The 19,196-nt window shown below is 44.6% G+C and overlaps 1 protein-coding gene across 1 annotated transcript in view; it reads right to left on the bottom strand.

Annotated features, from left to right (window-relative positions):
* Positions 1–8,006: 8,006 nt before the first annotated feature.
* The window catches only part of ADARB2 (adenosine deaminase RNA specific B2 (inactive)), a 109,269-nt gene continuing 98,079 nt past the window's right edge, over positions 8,007–19,196 (bottom strand). Inside the window, exons 7-9 of the mRNA XM_051812899.1 lie at positions 18,480–18,661; positions 13,107–13,285; positions 8,007–11,364 (exon numbers count right to left, since the gene is read on the bottom strand). Coding sequence (XP_051668859.1) covers positions 11,188–11,364; positions 13,107–13,285; positions 18,480–18,661 — 538 coding nt within the window. The 3' untranslated portion in view covers positions 8,007–11,187. The remainder of the gene's footprint in view (positions 11,365–13,106; positions 13,286–18,479; positions 18,662–19,196) is intronic.

The following is a 19,196-nucleotide window of genomic DNA, read 5'->3' as shown; positions in this document are numbered from 1 at the left end:
GTTCCAGTGGCGTGTGCTTCCCCAGGGGATGAAAAATTCCCCAACGCTCTGCCAAATGTTCGTGGCAGAGGCGTTGAGGCCAATTCGGCTAAAACACCTGCAGTCAATCATCTTCCATTATATGGATGATGTATTGATCTGTGCGAAAACTCAATTGGCAGTCGATGAGACACTAAATTCTACGATCTTGGCCCTAAAAAACAAAGGATTAGAGATCTCCCCTGAGAAAGTGCAGAAGGAAGCACCGTGGAGGTATCTCGGACTCCAAATTAATGCAAAAAATATCAGACCCCAGTCTATAGAAATTGACAAGAATGTCCGAACTTTAAACGACCTCCAGAAGCTACTGGGTGCGATCAATTGGATCCGACCTGTGTTGGGGATCACAACAGGAGATTTGCACCCCTTATTTGAGCTGCTACGAGGAGACGCTGATTTATCCTCCCCCAGGCATTTAACATCAGAGGCCATCAAATCCCTTACCGCTGTTGAAAAGAAAATTTCTGAAAGACAGGTATGTAGGAGGATGGAGGGACTGCCATCCTCCTTAGTAGTACTCAAAGAACAAAGACAACCGTTGGCCTTTCTAGGTCAATTCACCAGCGACTACCGAGACTTTTGCTTGTGGGAGTGGATGTTCCTCCCTCATCAATTCGGAAAAACCATCACCACTATAACGGAAATGATTGGAAAAATAATATTTAAAGGTCGCACTAGGTGTTTAGAACTTAGTGGGGAAGAACCAAATTTCATCTACCTCCCACTAACTTCCGAACACCTAGATCAACTGCTGCAGACCTCCATCGATTTTCAAATAGCCATCGGGGGTTACCCGGGAGAAATTCGGCTGCATCTCCCGGCGTGCCCATTTATACAAAGATTAGTGCATATACCAATCAGGCTCAAAATTACGCAATCTGACATTCCAATTCCAAATGCAAAAACAATTTTTACCGATGGCTCGGGGAGAACCGGGAACGCTGTAATAGTGTGGAAGGAAAACAATGATTGGCACCAAGATATCCACAAAGTTCAAGGTTCTCCTCAGATCGTAGAACTCTCGGCAGTTGTACGCGCCTTCCAAATTTTTAGTGGTGAGCCAATTAATATTGTTTCTGATTCGGCGTATGTAGTGGGTGTGGTAAAGAGAATCGAAAATTCCTATTTAAAAGATGTCACCAATCAAAATTTATTTCAATTGCTAACTAAATTGTTGTTTCTAATAGAAAGACGCGAATTCGGCTACTACATCGTCCACACCCGCTCGCACGCTACTTTACCCGGTCCTGTAGCGGAGGGGAACCAACTTGCTGACCATCTAGCAGGTATGGTTGTAACCCCCAATTTGTATCAACAAGCGAAACTCTCGCATGAGTTTTTCCACCAGAATGCGCGATCGCTGCAAAACCAATTCGGACTCAAATTATCTCAAGCAAAAGAAATCTTAAAGGCTTGCGCTGACTGCCAAACACTTACACCTGTTGTCCCAGAGGGGATAAACCCAAGAGGCTTGTCACCCCTGGAGATATGGCAGTCAGATGTGACCCACGTGGCCGAATTTGGAAGACTAAAGTATGTACATGTGTCTATTGACACATTTTCAAAAATGATTGTGGCCACCGCGCATGCTGGAGAGAGGAGTAGCCATGTCAAAAAACATTTCCTGTCTGCATTCGCAAGGATGGGAGTCCCGAAGCAGATTAAGACGGATAATGGACCCTCCTATGTGTCTGCAGACACGAAGAAGTTTTTTGAACAGTGGGGGATACAACATACCACAGGGATCCCCCACAACCCCACAGGGCAAGGTATTGTAGAACGTGCACACCAAAACATAAAGAACATGCTTAAAAAACAGAAAGGGGGGAGTATTGGCCTCTCCCCCCAAGAAAAACTAGAGAAAGTTATGTACGTTCTTAACTTTCTCAACATGATGGAGGACACAGAAACTCGCACAAGCAAAAGTCCTGTGGACCGCCATTTCAGAACCACAACATCGGTTCTATCTGATCAAAAAGCAAAAGTACTGTACCGGGACCCACTAATGGAGAAATGGACGGGCCCTTTCCCCTTAATCACCTGGGGGAAGGGCTACGCTTGTATTGCAGGTCCTGACGGGCCAAAGTGGGTCCCTGCCCGGCGCGTGAAGATCTCCCGGGAGCAGACAGCGACCACCACCTAAAAGGAGACATCTACAACGCAGTAAGAAACAACGATGCTGCAGATACCACACCTCCTATGGATCCTCCTCCTGGCTACAACCATCCATCGAGCGACTAACATCCCACTTCAAGGATGGATGAACCAATCCGATCAAAATCTTTGGGTAACGCTGGCCAAGGCTACGGGCACTGACACTCTATGCCTAGCCTTGACCAGCGCAGGCAGCCCCTTCAAGACCTGCCTAGTAGGGATCCCCATCTCTACATCTGAATGGCCCGCGTTTGTATCACAAACGCGGGTCCGGGGACCCCTACCACTAAACTCCCCCAACATGGCACAAGCCATATCAGCGCTCTCCTTCGTAGACATCCCCTTCCAAGAAATAGATCTCTTAGGTTCGCTTCCCGCTACCGCTTGCATTATCTTTCATCGCTACACCCAACCCATTTTGTTCACCCCTCTTAACGTAACAGCGTCTAAGCCCATTTATAAAGGGACACACTCTCCGTGGTGCAATGGTTCAGTGGCCACCACCGTACCCACTGAGCACGTCCCACGGAACATGAGGCTCCCTAAGGGATTTTTCCTATTGTGTGGGGATCGGGCATGGCCAGGGATTAGAGCCTACCCGGAGGGAGGTCCCTGCACAATAGGAAAACTCGCCTTATTCAATCCGGCTAAATTCTATTTTGAAAATCAATTAGTGCACCAAAAAGAAAGAGCCAAAAGGTCCCTTTCATTTTCCATGGGTGCTCCCCTTCGTTTCCCCAATACCAAGCCCGCAATTTCTAAGCCTGCTGTCCCCAAAACACTACCTAAGTTCGATGTGACACCCCAACCGATTCGGACTCTAGATTTTCTCCCTGCACCACATCTGAATCTTGGGAAGACCCAGTATTGGCCCACTCCTCTGCCCTTCCCAGAGGACTGCGATTCCAATATTCACATTTGGTCCAGGGTGAAAAACTTCTGGGCGTCTTTCCCTATCCCCGGGATAGGGACAGCGCATGCCCTCTCTCTCCTAACGCTACTTGGATGCTGGTTGACCAAGGAGGCGAATGCTACCACCCAGGCGATAGAGGGCTTGCTCGAAGACACCCAGAAGTTAAAAGAGGTGTCTTTGCAAAATCGGGCCGCCATAGACTTCCTTCTCCTGGCACACGGTCACGGGTGCCAGGAATTTGAGGGCATGTGTTGTATGAATTTTTCAGACCATTCCGAATCTATACATCAAAGTATCAACCAGCTTAGGGGATTGGTCCGGGAAATTCATCAAGACAGAGGAGGCGGCCTCGATAGCCTCTTCGATTGGATCCAATTGCCAAATTTTCCCTCATGGACTAAAAAACTTATTATGCTTGGCGCTTTATTTCTTTTCGGTTCGGTCTCTGTTTGTGTTGTTTTACCATGCTTGATTGTTTGTCTACGAAGGATGCTGCTAAAGACCATTGAAGCCAACATCGCAGCCGCTGCTGAAAGAAATAAAGAAGGGGGAGATGTTGGAGGCGATAAGGAGGAAAGAGAAAAATATGAAGTGTGGAGACGCATTTACAACCCTTGAATGGACTCTATAATACCGGACTTGACCCATAATATCAATAATGACACTCACTGGATATGCCTGTTGTACCCCAGTTATACCCCAGTTTATTGTCATGATGTTACACAGTTCTATGTACCCCTGTTGTTGTTTTAAAAATTTGTCCACCATATTGTCCCCTTCTTCTTCCCTCAGTTTTCCCGCCTTTTCCCCTGCTTTCCCGCTCCTCTGCCTGCCATTGGCTAGGTTTTGGTGCAGTGCAGAGGTAGCTCCCATTGGTCCCTTCCTATGGTTACGCCCAAACTCCTCCCCTCCTTACCCGATCATCCAATCACCCTCTCTCCTGAAGTTGTCAATCCCATGCTCCTCCCCAGTTCCAGATCCTTCCCTAGACCAACCCTATTTAAGTCCCTGAGTTGCTTAATAAAGTGGCATTGCTTCACCAGACCTTCGACCGTGTCTGAACCCTCATTCGCAGTGCTGTGACCCTATCCCTTACCCCAGCGGGTCGCGGCAGCAAGTTCTCCTTGTCTCTTAGACACTGTTTTAAGTGGCATGAATCACCTTATGGATCCACTTTTCTCTATTCAGGGAGCTTAGAAAATGGATTCAAACTAAACACCTGTCCTCTGGGTGGGTGAAATGGTTAAGGTGAAAATGGTCCTGGAGCAATTTCCTGTGCTGTGAACTTGTTACTGGAGGGAAGCTGCTCCCCCATCTGGTGGTCTTCACTTGTTCATCTCTTCCTCATTTCAGAGGGTAAAATCTAGACAAGAACTCTGGTCTTCTCCTTTCCCAGGTAAGTATCCCCAAACCAGCTATGTTATCAAGTCTCTTTTGTTCTCTCTCATGCCAAAAGGTTATTAAATTATAATATATTGTGAAATGATATAAGCATGAGGCACATCCTCTTCACAGCTTTTTTCTCTCGTGACTTTCTGGTGGTTGTGATACTTGCCTGTCCCTTTAGGCAGCAGCCTGCGGGGTTTATCAGTTGAGTCATTTGATGCAAAAGGACCCTCCTCTTTTGCTGGGATGTGATCTTGTAGAGGCTTTGAGAGGATCACAGGTAGAAAGTGTAAGTGTAGTTCATGAATCTGGACAGGTCAAAGCATGGTGGGGTTCAGCACCTGACCACAGACCAGGCATGCCCAGAAGAAGATTTGTAGACTCTATAGGACATTTAACATCAGAGGCTGAGCAGGGATTTGGTACCCAATGATGTGGGGTTTAGAGTTGATAATGAAAGTTGGGTTAGCAAGTGCCTTTTGAATATCAACTCATCTCCTACTGAAACCTGAGATTTAGGAGCCCAAGTCCTCCCACTATTTTGTGTGATAGTTAGAATTTTAGGAGCCTGTGGTGTCAAGGGGGTGCTGTTGTTACTCCTGAAAATACTTCCCTTAACCACTGAGACCAGGATGTGAATAAACTATTTGCTTTAAAAAAAAAAAAAATTACTTTAGAATCCACAGTAAAAATGTGTTGTCTTACAGATTTAAAAGTTAACACTCTTAAAAGAGTAAACAACTGAATTTACTTGTTAAAATAAAATGAAATAAAAGCAATTAGTGGTAAAGAGTGTGCCATGGAAGGCAGGGCTGGGTGTAGTTGGGCTGGTGGTGCTGGGAAGGAAGGGTGCTGCACCTACACCACTTCCTTCATGGTATGTCAAATAAAGCCCATGCAAACACCTGAGTATGACTTTGAGGTTGCAAGAGATGGAGAAGTAGGCACCAGTTAGCCTGTCAGAGGCACTGGTCAAACGCAGCAGTAGTACCATTCTTCATATATTTATTTTCCTTTGAGGGAGGTATTTTTTGGTAAATTTGGATGTAAAGGAAGGATTTGTCTCCTCTTGGCTTGGATCATTTCACAGTGTTATAGACTGTAAAGGCATCTGCTCAATGCCAGAGGAGAACGAACGGGACTTTTTCCTTTCCATGGCAGAACAAGACTTTAATGGTCTAGTGGTAGTAATTCTGTATTGCAAAGGAAGTTGATAAAATAGAACATAAACTTCTCTAATAGAGGATTTAATTACCAGGAAAGCCAGGCCGAATGAAGCATTTGAGCAGAACTATTTCATTGCTGAAAAGATGATGATTATTAATCCCCTTTCTCCAAGGCCACGTCATTTATTCAGGAGGACCTGACGTACTAAGAAACCACATGGATCTATGGGTGTGCATTTGCTTGTATGTCTTTGTGTTGTTTGTTGTATTTTTTTTCTGTTTGCATCCAAACAGACTGTCACTACTCTTTATAAAGTCTCAGACTTTTCTCTGACTTTACTCAGATTTCCAGCTAAACTCGTGTATCCACATGATCAAGCTGAAACCAGCCAAAGTAATCAAGGGGCTGGACAGTAGGCACAGTGGTAATGAATCAAAAAGCTTAAAAAGCTCTTAAATTGCCATTTCATTCTTCAACACACGAGCATGGCTATCAAGTTTTAACTGCAGTGGAAGGATTTATTTGTTTTATCTTAGAAACAGAGGCTTCTCTGAAACACTCTATTAGTCAATATATCATCTTGTTCATGTTTTATGCTTTTGCTTTTCCAATATACAGTTGGAAAAGAAATAAATGTGCCTGATGACACCGGGGTGAACACCTGTAAAGTTCTAAATGCAGTTCTGGTATTTAGCCTTTAAACTTAATGAGATTAAACACGGACTCCATCCATACAATTCATCCTAATGACTGCTTTGTAGTTGTTTTCGGCAGCCAAATTGCGTCACAATGTGTGCCATGGTCAGGCAGTAGCAGCTACTTTGGGAGGAGAAATCAGGCTGGGAGCCTTCTGCTGTGCTCCCAGCCATGGGCATACTGCCCAGGAGTGGGCTGAGGGACTGCCAGGCTGTGCAAAGCCCCCCCAGAGACATCCTCACCTCCACCTTTTGCCCTTCATGGCCAAAGCTGATCTCAGCACGTCCCCTCCATAGCCCCTCTGCAAAGAGAGCTGATGCTGTGCAAGGCTTTTGCCAAGTGAAGAATTCGGGTGTTCACATTTTTTAACAGAAAAATAATAAGCTCATCATCTTGAGGGTGGATAATGCCACAAGCTGCCTTTCCACTGGTGTTGCTTCTCTTCTGTCTCTTTAAGACAGTGTTATACTGCTGTGGCCATTTCTACTGGTAGGAAGGCTGTGGTAAGGATGAGACTATGGGTGGGATTTACTTTACATATATGCAATTAAAGCAGTAAAACTGATTTGTGCAAATACACTTTGAGACTGACAAATACTGAGAATCTGTGGCTTTTTTTGCTCAAGGCAAAAATCTGCCATGGCTGACGGAATCAGGTCAGCCCACAGTGACTTTTTTTCCACACAAACAACTTCACTCTGTCAATGCTTTCTTCTCCCTCCTCCTTATCCTGCCCAAACACCTAATGACATAGATCCAAGCTAAGGAAATATAACTGCAGCAGAGTCTTCACTTGAAAATAAAGCTGAGTATAGCCCCTGCTGGGGAATGAAACCATGGGATGGTCTGTGAGGGTCCGGCACCAACTTCTTCAACGAGAGCAAGCAAGGAACTGTGGGGCCAGTGAGCTGGTGGGGCTCCCTGAGATCTGCTGGTCCTAATTTCATTTTGGAACCAAATCTTCACAAGGAGAGGGATGGGGAAATCTCTTTTTAGACAATTTTCACTGTTAGTATATTCATATTTTGACAATGAGTGCTGCTGAAAGGCTTGGGATGCTTTGGTAACACCAATGACCTCTATAAGGACTGGCCAAGGGAGATCATCTCAAGACATCAGGTGATGCTCATACAACAATGTTAAACCTTTGTGGGGATGGTGCAGTTTGGGTTCAGTGTAACATTAGCCAGCTGTAGCTGAATACTGATTGTTCAAAGCAGGAGTAATCCAAGGCCACTCCATCAATGAAGCAGAAATCTGCAGAGAGGTACTGACCTTTTCTTCATCACTTCAGTTTTCTTAAGCAGCTTTGTACACCAAGTCCTGTGTAGTGTGAGTTTGCAAAAATGTATTTACTTTTTATTAAGAAAGATCTTTGAGAGTAACCTGGAAGAATTAAATTAGAGATGTACCCAGTTCACTCTTCTTCCAGGATAACACTATGTCCCTTTATGGCTTCATCTACATAAGCAGTCAGATCACTCTCTCTGACATACAAGTGTGTCATTCCCACAATGCATCAAATCCAAACTGAATAAGAACATGTCTGTAGATCTACAGTAGGTGTGTGCTAAAGTACATACTAGCACTCTGGAGCACATTCCAATTGATTGCTAAATCATAGGGAAAAATGGTCAACAAACAATGAAAGAACAATTTTACTTGGTATTTTATTCACTTAACAGAAACATTCACTTATCAGGTATCACTGAAGTGCAATTTACAGAACTTAGCAGCAAATTCACATATGTAAATTCAGATTTATTTTCTTTTGTTGTCTTTTGTCTTTCTTTTTCTTTTTTTTTTTTACAAATATTACAAATGTACATCCATTAGTACAGTATTGCCATTCACTCATGCGTGTTATGTACAGAATCTTCACTGCAGAATTACTACTGAGCATTTTTTCCTTTGCTTCAGGAAATGCTGCATGTAGGTCATGTGTGCTTCTGGGATGAGGTCCCATCACACTGTTGCTGCACATAAGGAGAAGAAACAGATATTTAAGGTCATATTCAACCCTGGTGCACGCAGGTGCAACTCCACTGCCTTCAATGAGATGAGCTGATGCCCACTTGCAGGGGGGACTTGGTTTGGTCCCCAGTATTAAATTCATTCTGGCAGCTGAATGCAGGGTTGCATTTATGTATTTCTTGCAACAAAGGTTAATTCAGTCCCATCGCACTTTTCTTTATGTCCTTAAAAATAACCAGGCATGGTGCTTTGTTGTCACAGTAGCTGCAACACCAGCCTGTGGAATCATATGCATTAATTCAGTTGATGTCATGCCACAGCTGGAGGAGAATGGATGAGGGCAGGGAGATGTAAGGAAGAGCCATTGAGGTCTCTTGTGTGCTAGATAGGGATGAATTTGGAGAGGAAAAGCAGAAGATGTGCTTCCTCCTGCCCTGTGGATCTCTGCATGAGAAACCTTGTCCTCCTCTCTGGTCGTGCTGTGGTTTCTCTCCCTCGGTGGAAGCAGCCAGAGCCCCTGGAACCACCACTGCCAATGTCACCGGCAGCTTGTCCCACACCTCCAGTCATTGGCCTGGCCCCCCCCTGCCCACGGCCCCTCTGGTGCCCAGATCACACTGGAGGTCTGCACCAGTGACAGCTTTGCTAGAGGACAGGACCATGTGGAGGTACCTGGAAGCTCCAGAAGGTGCCAAAAATATTCTGAATGTTCATCAGCAGAGCTGACAAAGTGGTCAAAGTATTGAGAAGGTGATTACTGCAAGGTGTTTCCATTATTGAAACATCTCAGGTTTTTGGTTGATTTTTTCTTTTTTTCTTTTTTTTTTTTTTAAACTATTTCTACTCTAAGGATACTTTTTTAAATATTTTTGGTAGTTAATATGGAATGTATTATTTTGTTGAAAAGGTTTCTAGAAGGGGAGAGCTTTGTTTTATCTAATTTAAAAATTCTAGTTTATCACAATTGTTTTTATACAAGACACTATAGATACATCTTGTAGTTTATAATCTAAAAATAAAATCTCATCAAAATACTGTAGCTATTCTATTGTGGGCATCAATAAACAATGTATTTACTGTATATGGCTCTCCAAACATGATAAACCCTATACAAAGAGCATCTATCTTTATTGATAGGAACAGTTTCCCGTGTAAAGGAAATTACATGGAAAAATATGAGCCTTGTGTTGTTTGAAAAGTAACTCAACTTGACAGTTCTGAGAAAATACCAAGACAATTATCACAAATCAGTAGCAGCATGTTATATACAGATTTAAAGAGAATCACAGGAATAAAAAGAAAGCTGTAGTCATATACCCGCAAATCCTGTCATCTAAAAACCCAAAAACTTAGAGAAATGTACAGGGCATTTGAAAGTTGGTTTTGCAATGGGACTATCAAAGCTCAGTTCTCTCATGACTGTATCTTCTGCATGCTGATGAAATTTGGGATGGTTCAAAGATGAGATTGTATCAGACCCAGCCACAGTTATGAAAAAAATATTTAACTGTTGGGGTATACTTGTCTCCTAAGTGAAAAAGTCCATCTGCTTTTCAGGCTGCAGATGAACATGAATAATAATAATAACACTTGGCATTTACAAAGAGCTGGAATCTGAAAGCTCATGCATTGAGTAAGACCTTACCCTGTAGCCTGTAGTTGCATCTGCTGTGCTTATGTCAATTGGACTGTATGGGGAGGTAAAACTCACTGCAAAAGTGACAGAATCTGGCTTACACTGTTGCATATGACCAGGCATTTTGATCCTGCCAAATTCCTTAGATGTGAAGCATTTAAGCAGTATTATCCCCATTTGACAGGTGGAGAAACTGAGGCAGGAAAGAGCCAAGTATCAAATGTGCTCTCTCGTTTGGGGATGTCTTAGTTGTGGGTACCCAACCCAGTGATTGTTCAGATGCATGAAGCATCCTGAGCTCACATCCACTTAATTCAGAGCTGTGGATCATCAGAAGCTTGCAAATCTGAAGCTCTGGGTCCTGACTATAGCCTGCCTGATTTTAGGCAGCTACCTGAAGATCCAGAGCCAGCAGCATCGTCAGACTGGTCTTCAGGCAGCGCAGGGTTGAATTGCCCTCTTGACAAGGATCTACATCCTGGCTGGTGTCTAAAGGGCATGTGTGATGAACTGAGCCTGGAAAAGTAAAATCTGCAGCATGCAGAGGCTTGTGACCAGAGTTGAAGATTTGGGGGGAAGTGGTTGTCCAAGGCGTCAGAGGGAATATGTGTAAAAACCAAGGGCATCCTGACGCCTGGCTTTGTGCTCAGAGCCAGCAGTGGAAAATGGAATTTAAAAGTGCTCATTATCTTTGAGGTCCAAATTCTTTATCACAGATTTAGGCAGCTAACAGAATGATTTTTGCATAGAGGTTAAACACCTTTTATTGTGAATGATTATTGGGTGCTCTGAGAGCTGCTGCCATGCTGTGTGCCCGGGGTACTTCCATCTCTGCTCATTATTTTCCATTATTCAGTGATGACTCTTGCACTGATTGTGTGAGGGAAAACAAACTCTGTTTTTGATCAGATCCACTAACACCTCAAATCAGTAATAACCAACAGCAATAAACAATGAAAAGTGGAATCTTGGTGGGGATGGCATTGTAATTTGGGCAGGTACGTTCTTGGGAAGGGATCATGAAAAATCAGTTTTCTAAGGTTGAGTTCAGTGCATCAGACACCTTTCTACTTATGTATTTCCAATACAGAATTAAAAGCAAATATTCCAATGGAGGTTGCTATTAAATCTCAGACTGCTTCAATTCTCTCTGCTCATGCGTCCTGCCTCGCCTTCTCTCCAGCTGATTTGATCCAGTTGTGTAGCAAAGATGCCGAGTGATTTACACAGTTAGCAGGAACTGATCTTGCTCTGGGGGTTTCTTCACCCAGGTGCCCAGACCGGCTTTCTGAAATGCTTTAAACAGCTGCTGCTTAACAGACTGGTACGTCTGAGCCACCAGCTTTGCCTCGCTGTACACTGATGGCATGTCTCCATGGCTTAGTACTCGTGTGCTCAGCTGCAGAACAAAAATCAGGAAAGGGGAAAAAAAATGAAATAATAATAAAAAAACCAACCAACGAGCCAAAAGAAATAGGAGGCTTCAATAGCTGTATAATCTTCTTACATTTCATAAGCAGAAAACAAACTATCACTGTGCTTTGTGTATTTGCTTTTAGTTTAACAACCAAAAAAACAGGGGAGCAATAAATGCCGATGGCATGGTTTTGAGCCATTGCAAGGAGCAAAGGGGTGAACAGCTTTGCCTTGGATTGGGCATAGGCAGTAGCAAATCTTGGTGTGTTCTACAAAGGCAGGATGCTATTTCTCAGCTAAGATGAATTTTAGGGACAAAAAGGAAAAAAATCCTTTCTGGAGATGCTTGAAGAATGTGCTCAGTTTAGCCAGGGAAGCAGAGCAGCTCAGTGCTTCCAAGTAATGCCAAGAGACAGAAGACCTTCCACACTCTACCATTTCACCTTTGTAACCTATTATTGGTGGAAATACTGTGAAACATGCCCTGGACAGGGCAGAAATTAGGCATCAGGTTTTGTGCTGGTGCAGGAAATCCAAGTGTTCTGTTCGAGCACTGGAGTCACCCACCAGGAGATACCTCAGGCCAAACCAGTGTCCAGTGCCCCTCATCCCCTGGAAGGACACGCAGGAGCGAGCACCCTTCGCTCTGCAGAAGAACTAAATAAATGGACTCCTGCCCAAGTCTCTACAGTGCCAATCCAGCAGTGAGGCTTTGATGTTTTGCAAAAGAAACCAAAGTCAGAAAAATGCCTTGGAACAAGCAGTTGGGTGAATGCCCAATGCTTACATGACAGGGGAGTAGCACCCTACAGGGAAAGGGACCCTCAAAGCACAGCCTGGTGGGCAAACAGCACTCTTTTCCTTCTCTCTAAACAGGAGAGATGCTGAGAGACAGATTAAAGGAGAACGTGAACATGCAGCCTGCAATGATCTGCTCCCATCTGCGTGTGCCAGCATTCCACGGAGTTGTACTGGCTGGGGCTGTACTGGCCCAGTCAGCAAGGGAGGGTGACACTGCCAGCCACAAGCTGGCCTGGTAGCAGTGGCTTCCCTCTGGTTGCCTCTTTGTTCTCTTTGCTCCCCAGAGGTGGACACTGATGACATTATCAAACACTGTTTTGTCAAGAGCAAAGTGCCCTGTTCAGCCCCAAGTTCAGCCACCTGTGAGCCTCCTGCTCACCCTGACCTCATCCCTGGTGTGAGCCAGATGCAGTCCAGCTCTCTCGGCCATAGTTCCAGCTGTGGCCCTGATTTTGTTCCTGTGAGGATCACTCCATTCTGGGGGTGGCAGGAGTGCTCCTTGCCCTGCTTTCCATCTTCTCTGCAGGAAATAGGCTGGGACCTGTGTCGCTGAACTGTGACTGAGCCCTGGGCACAAAGCCCAGGTCAGTCTCTTCTGTTTACCTCAAGGCTCAGAGTCCCTGCTAGCACAGACCATGCCATCAGCCTCCCTCCCTAGGGATCTCCTGCAGAGCAGAACAACACTTTGGGCTTGTCATCAAACCTTGCCACCCTGCAGGTTCATTTTCCTTCCTTAATGACTTCACCGATGGGAGTGTCTCCACACTTCCATGCCATTGCTCTGTCTTGTTTGTTTCCACTCATTTCCCACTAGGAAAGAGGTTTTGGCACTTAATAAAATAATATTTTCTTGTCTTCACCTTCTCTCACTCTACATGGACTGCAGGACAATTATTGACAAGCCTCTTAGTGCATCAGACCTACCTTGCCATGAAGCTTCGCCCAGCGAGTGAAGAACATGTGCTTGCAGAGCCGTGAGGGACTCCCGCAGGTCCTCTTCCCTGTCGTGGCATTGATAACCTCCAGGTCGGTGTTCCCTACAATCCAGTTCACGCTGAAGCTGGGAGATTTTCCGGGCTGCCGGACATCAACATGGCTAATCCCTGAAGGAGAGAAGGACACCAGTAACCTCCAGGGTTCAAAGCACTCAGAGGGTGCTAACATGTGGTGGGTTGTTGTGGCACATGGGATATCCTTGAGTGAACCTGCTGGCATCGTGGACTGCACGTGCTCTTGTCACCATTGGTTAAACATTACCAGACCAACTGCCTTGCAGAGACGTAATTTAGCAATTCCTATAGATTTTTTTCCACCTTGCAGGCAAACCTTTCATTAGCCTAAGGAAAGCCTTTGGATTGTAGTGTGAGCTGTTGACAGCAGTTTGACAGTTGCTGAGTGAAATCTTTCAGAAAGGCTTTAATGGGATAACAGCTTTTTAAAAGGAACTAAGCAGTAAAGTGCTTTTGCCATGTGTCCCTTCAGGTGAGCTTTCCACAGTATGCTGGCATATTTATCTGCTATGAGCTCCTAGGGCCTTTGTTGTGATGGGATGTTGAGATCACGGGGGATATATACAGGGAATAAGAAAATACAAAACATACACTTCCTCATTACAGAGAGATTGTTAGACCTGAGTTAATAATTACCTTGTAGACATCACAGACCTACACAGAATAGTTTTGATCCCAGCCCTGTGTCTGCCTGTAAGATTCTTACTCCGTATGGGAGCACCAGCTCTTCAAGAACTAGTTAGTATCCTAACAGTGATATTTTGGACATCTTTAGGTGGAATGAATCTTATTTAATTTTAGACAGCTGCAGTGATGAGGTTTACAGTCACCTGAAGTGATTGCATGACCTTAGTGTCATTCACATGGGCAGTTTTGGACATCTGAGCTACATACTAAACCACTGCCTTCATGGGCGAGATCTCCCCTGGCTCTAAATGCAGACCCGGGCTACAAGGTCAGGAGTGGGTGTGTACATGAGTTATTTTTAATCAGGTAAACTCCTGTCTCTTTTTAACCATTTAGTGTAGCTCATGAATCCTATTGCTTTCTCATTTCTTGTACCTGAACAAGGGAATGATTAGCCTTTGCAAGAAAATAAGAGGAATAAAGGAACTGGTTGGTTTATTTTCCAGCACAGGATAAATGCAAGCAAGTGAGCTCTGCCTTGCCCTGCTCATTAGTGCTTTTGGAGCAAAGAATCAACACTCAGAGCTTCCAAGGCTGGAAAAAACAGAGTGACCTGAAGCAGTCTGAATATTTTTGAAAACATAGGCATTGGATGATGTGTCTGGATCCAGCTGTTGTGTCTCTCTCTGCTAATTTGCTGTATGGGCCACTAGCCTGCAAACCTGGAAAACAAAAGCCAGTGTGGTGAGCAGGCAGGTGGGGACTGTGCTGGTAGGCAGGAGCTGCCTGGCACAGCCATGCTGGCACAGGACAGTGCCAGGGCTGAGTCTCTATTTCCAAATGGCAGTTCCTGCTGGAGCCCCTGCCTGCAGCAGCTCCAGTGACAGCTCATGGTTTGCACAGCTTGGTGGGACCTGCTTTCACTGCTCCTGGGTGCAGGGAAGCAGAGAAAGGTCCTTTGCATTTTCTACTGAGAGAGTTACAAAGAACTTTTGCAGAAGGCGAGAAGTGCTGATATGAGCTGTTCAGAGAGAAGGAGATTAAAGAAAAGACATCAAAGCCCCTCCTTTCCAAAGTGCCCCTTCTCACTCAGGGATCTCATTTTCAAAACAGATTCACACCATGAGCATGTGCTGGTCTCAGGCAGAATGGGAGGAGATGGGAGCTGGTGGGAATGCAGCACCTGTTGCTGTGCCGAATGTGTTGAGCTTGGTAAACTGCTGAGAGACACCACAAGAGAAGCAGAGGGCTGTGAAGGGTCTGTGGTGACCAGGACGCTGCCTCTGCAGGCAGCCCCTGTGTCTTACTGGGCCCCCTCTGCATCATGGGAAGCAATGGCAGTGAGGGACATGCTCGCTCTCTCCCCGGTCATCTCTGCTCTGAGAGGGAGTTGCAAGAGCCAGATGGTACTCAGCACACAAAGAGACAGAAAGGTGGCCACTGAAGGAAAAAATTATATGGTGCAAGCACTTTTTACTTTGTACTGGTGACAAAGCTGGAACAGCAGAAATCATCTCAGTCACTGGGACTGAACTCACTATCGTGTGTAGAAGAGAATTACAGCTAAGTCATAACCTCACCCAGGATTTGTAAACACATTCATGTCGTATTAATACCTCTTTCAATTTTCCCCCCCTGAGATAACAGATCAGTCTGCATCTAAAACTCCAGTTCACCTAGGCAACAGGATTTAAACTTTGAGAGCTTGAAAATCAGATAGCTGTGTGGTGCTTGAAGAGCACCTCTACACAGAATGGTATGCAAACAGATCAAAATCAGCTGTTTGACACTATGAAATCACTCTCTGTCAAGATAGCACCCAAAAGCTTAGAGCATTTGAGTGCCAGAAAACATGATGGCAAACACTCTGCCATGAAAAATTGCCACAGGCCACTAAATACATGAAAATGTTGTGAAAGCAGTGGCCAGAAGGAAAGGCTGCATGGAGGGCAGAGCAGGTTGTGGGTGCCCATCAGATGGGGGCTGTGCACTCCTGCCCAGCCTAGGACCTCCCTCTGGTCTTGGACTGTGAGAGTAGTCCAGTCTTGTACCAGTGCCTGGAAAACCCTCTGGCCTGGTTTGGTTTTCATGCTTTCTCTTCCCACCTATCATATATAAGTATACGTATTTAGGTAAGTAGAAGATATTTTCATATCATTTTCCAAATGCAAGAGAAGATGTTTTAAAGAAAAAACCCATGAAACTCATGACAGACACAAATATAGAGCCTAGATATATTCTCTGTTGGTTTTTTTTATCGTTTTTAAACACTTCTTCCAGATTTTCCTTTTGATTCAATTGTTCTAATTTTATTTGGAAAGTAGCACCCAAATAACCTAGATGATTTTATCTCCTTTATGTAAAATATCCTCCTTAAAATCCTCATGACAGAGTACAATAGAAGGCCATGGAAACTGGAAGGAAAAGAAACTTCTTTGCACACATAATATGAATTTGAGTACTGTGGGATATGAACTAAAATCTGTCCTCATTGTCCTCTCTCTCCCAGCAAAACCTTGTGCCTCTTCAGGATACCCTTTAGAACAGCCTCAGTCTCAAGAGAAGAGGATATAAAAAATACCCAGGGCTTTTCTTCTTCTAAAAATTACACCCAAGAGTAATCTCAGTGAATGAGTGGAGTTCCATCTAGCTGGGACTGGTGTGAGTGGAAAACCTCACTGATTATTTTTCAGTGGAGCCAAGGAGTTAATCTCAGGACATCTAATCACACACCATGCCTCTCCTCTCCATTGAAATGTTTGTACCGCTATGATCAAGTGACAAAATAATTGACACCCCTATAATTTAAGGGCTCCTGCAATCCTTGACTGGCCTCATCTCCGAGACAAGTATGGGAGGTGGAGTTGCCTGGCTGAGATTGTGGAGGTCTGGTTTCTAATGCATTCAGCATGGCTTTTGCTCAATGCCCATCTCCTTAGTCACTGGATATGCTGTCAGCACAGTTTCCCAGGAAAAAGAACTGCAGCATAAGCCTCAGCAATGTAAGTTTTAATCAGTGTTGGCTCCCCGGGATTTGTGGGGGAGGGAAGATTACAAATAATGGCTTTAGAGACAAAAACAGTGCAGACAGAGAGAGAGAGAGAGATTCCTCCCGCTGCTCCTGGGCTGGGGAAAACTCACAAACACAACCAAAAGCAAAGCAAATCCTTTTCCAGACAGAAGTCTCTCCGAAGGAGGAAGACAGCCCTGAAACATGCAGATGTTTAAAGTGGCACAAGGGCCCCTCTGATGCATTTTGAATTGCCTTGAAAACTCTGGCAACAACTCTTGGCATACATACACACTTGGGCCAAGTATTACCCACTGCTTTTACTCTGTAAGGCTTGCCCTGCAAAGAAATAGCTGTTGTGTGGTGAAATCTCTTATAAAATCCTCTACTGTGTTTTCAGCCCTCCCACAGTTCAAGTGGGTTTCCCTGTACATCCTGCAGACACAGTGGTAGTGTGTGTGCCTTTGATCTTAATGTATGGGAGCACTTATAACGAGTTAGGGCTGGCACAGGATGAGATCCTCTTTCCCAGTGCAAGATGCAGAGGCTTCTGGCAACCAGGGCTGCATTGTCAAAATAACAGTCAGGTTTGGGAAATGGGGAGATATTTCCTGACCAGCTGCGAGTCCTTTCCTCCCTGCCACGATGTTATGTGGGAAGAAAGAGGGGGCTGGGTCATGTCCATGCTGGAACAGGGTAGGTGGGACAGGTAGGGATATAGACTGGAGGGGGAGTGTGGAGCACAGCTTCCTGCCTACTTGTACTGCACAGGCTTTGGCTAGCTGCACTGAAGAGTTAAAAAATGGAGATAAGCTGCTGAAGTAAAGATAAGCCTTTTGACCTATTCACCTCATAACACCTACATGAATATTACACTTGCCAGATGTACTAAACCACACAGAAACTGAGAATTTCCCCAGTGGCTAAACTATCACTTCTGCCTCAGCCAAACTAATTTTGTCACAAGGACGTATTAAAAAAAAAAAAAAAAGCCCATGAAATAGATAAGGGATAAACCAGCACTCTCCTGATTGAGGAACTTAGGAGGACTTTGAAAGGCAATGGTACTACACTAAAGCTTCCTGATGTCCCAGCTCTGTAAAGCTGACATTTTATTGGTGTCTCAGGGAATCCTCCCAAAAAACAATTATCGAAGTCTAAGAGTAAAATAGGGATCTAATCTGATGCAGAACTGGTGGCCCTTATCACTCACATGCCTCATGAGGACCTCAAGGCATTCAAGATTTCATGGGATTTTGCTGGGATGAGGCTGGAGAGCTACTACTGGATGGAGGTTAAAGAAGTGGGAGTAAGGGGGATGGAGAAGAAGGACCAGAGACCTGGGGTAGGGACAGGGACTGGTTAGGAAAAGTGGTGGCACATTTTCCCCCCACTTTGTTCAGTGTACAGTGGTTGTTCTCCTAGTCAGCTTGTATCAACTACTGATCCTTTTTGTGGCCACTGCATATGAAAAACAGACCTGGATTTAAACACAGTTTCTTCATTCTACAAATTCATACTCTCCAGGGGAAAAAAAAAGAAGACATGAGATAATGGTTTGCTTAAACCCAAAAAACTTTTCTGTTGGTGACCAGCACAGTTAGTGATGGGAGAGGGGATCATTTGTCTGGCAGGCAGGTGTTTGCTTACCACTGAGAAGCAGCTGATTGCGCCGGTACGAAGCTGGCAGCTGACCAATGTCTTCTATCCTATGGCTCATTACCCGGGAAAGGTGACCAGTGTGGTAGAGGCTTCCCACAATGATGCTGTGCAAGTACATGGGTTCGATGAAGGAGCTGAGGAGAGCACCTTGGAGCCCAAGGATGTTCCATCTGAAAGGGAAATTCAGCAGCAATAAAGCACATGGATGGAGGAATAGCCACAGTAGAGCTACCCTGGAAAAATCAGCATAGGGCAGCACATGGCTTAGAGGGATGAGGGATGAAACCTTTCCTGACCCTGTCCTATGCTACACAAATCACTGCTGGGTTATTATACACCCACGGACTGATTCCCCCTCTGTGATGATTTTCGATTGCTGTGGTGCCATTGTCTTAAGGGATGTATTTCTGTCTTGTGTCACTACAAGCAGAGACTTCTTATTGGGAACTGTTCTTTCTCAAAGCATTTTGTGTTTGATGGATATTCATTTAGTGTGTCTTTAGCAGAATTTTAATGTTTTTTCCTGCGTCTATAGTTTTTCACTTGCAATGGTAGAGCTAGAATGAGAACTTTTACTACTCTACCTGTTTGTCATATATTACCATCCCCATGTCATACAGTCAAGCTAATACAAGACTTAAGTGGCCAAAATTCACACAAAATTTTTGAATGCCTCACAGGCTGACATTTCTTTGCAGAAATGAC

Source organism: Manacus candei, unplaced genomic scaffold (assembly GCF_025592945.1).
Source record: "Manacus candei isolate 608988 ecotype Guabito, Panama unplaced genomic scaffold, ASM2559294v1 h1tg000089l, whole genome shotgun sequence".
In the NCBI taxonomy this organism is placed as follows: domain Eukaryota; kingdom Metazoa; phylum Chordata; class Aves; order Passeriformes; family Pipridae; genus Manacus; species Manacus candei.
Note: the sequence above shows the minus strand (reverse complement) of the source record. Positions and strands in the feature narration are given on the sequence as shown.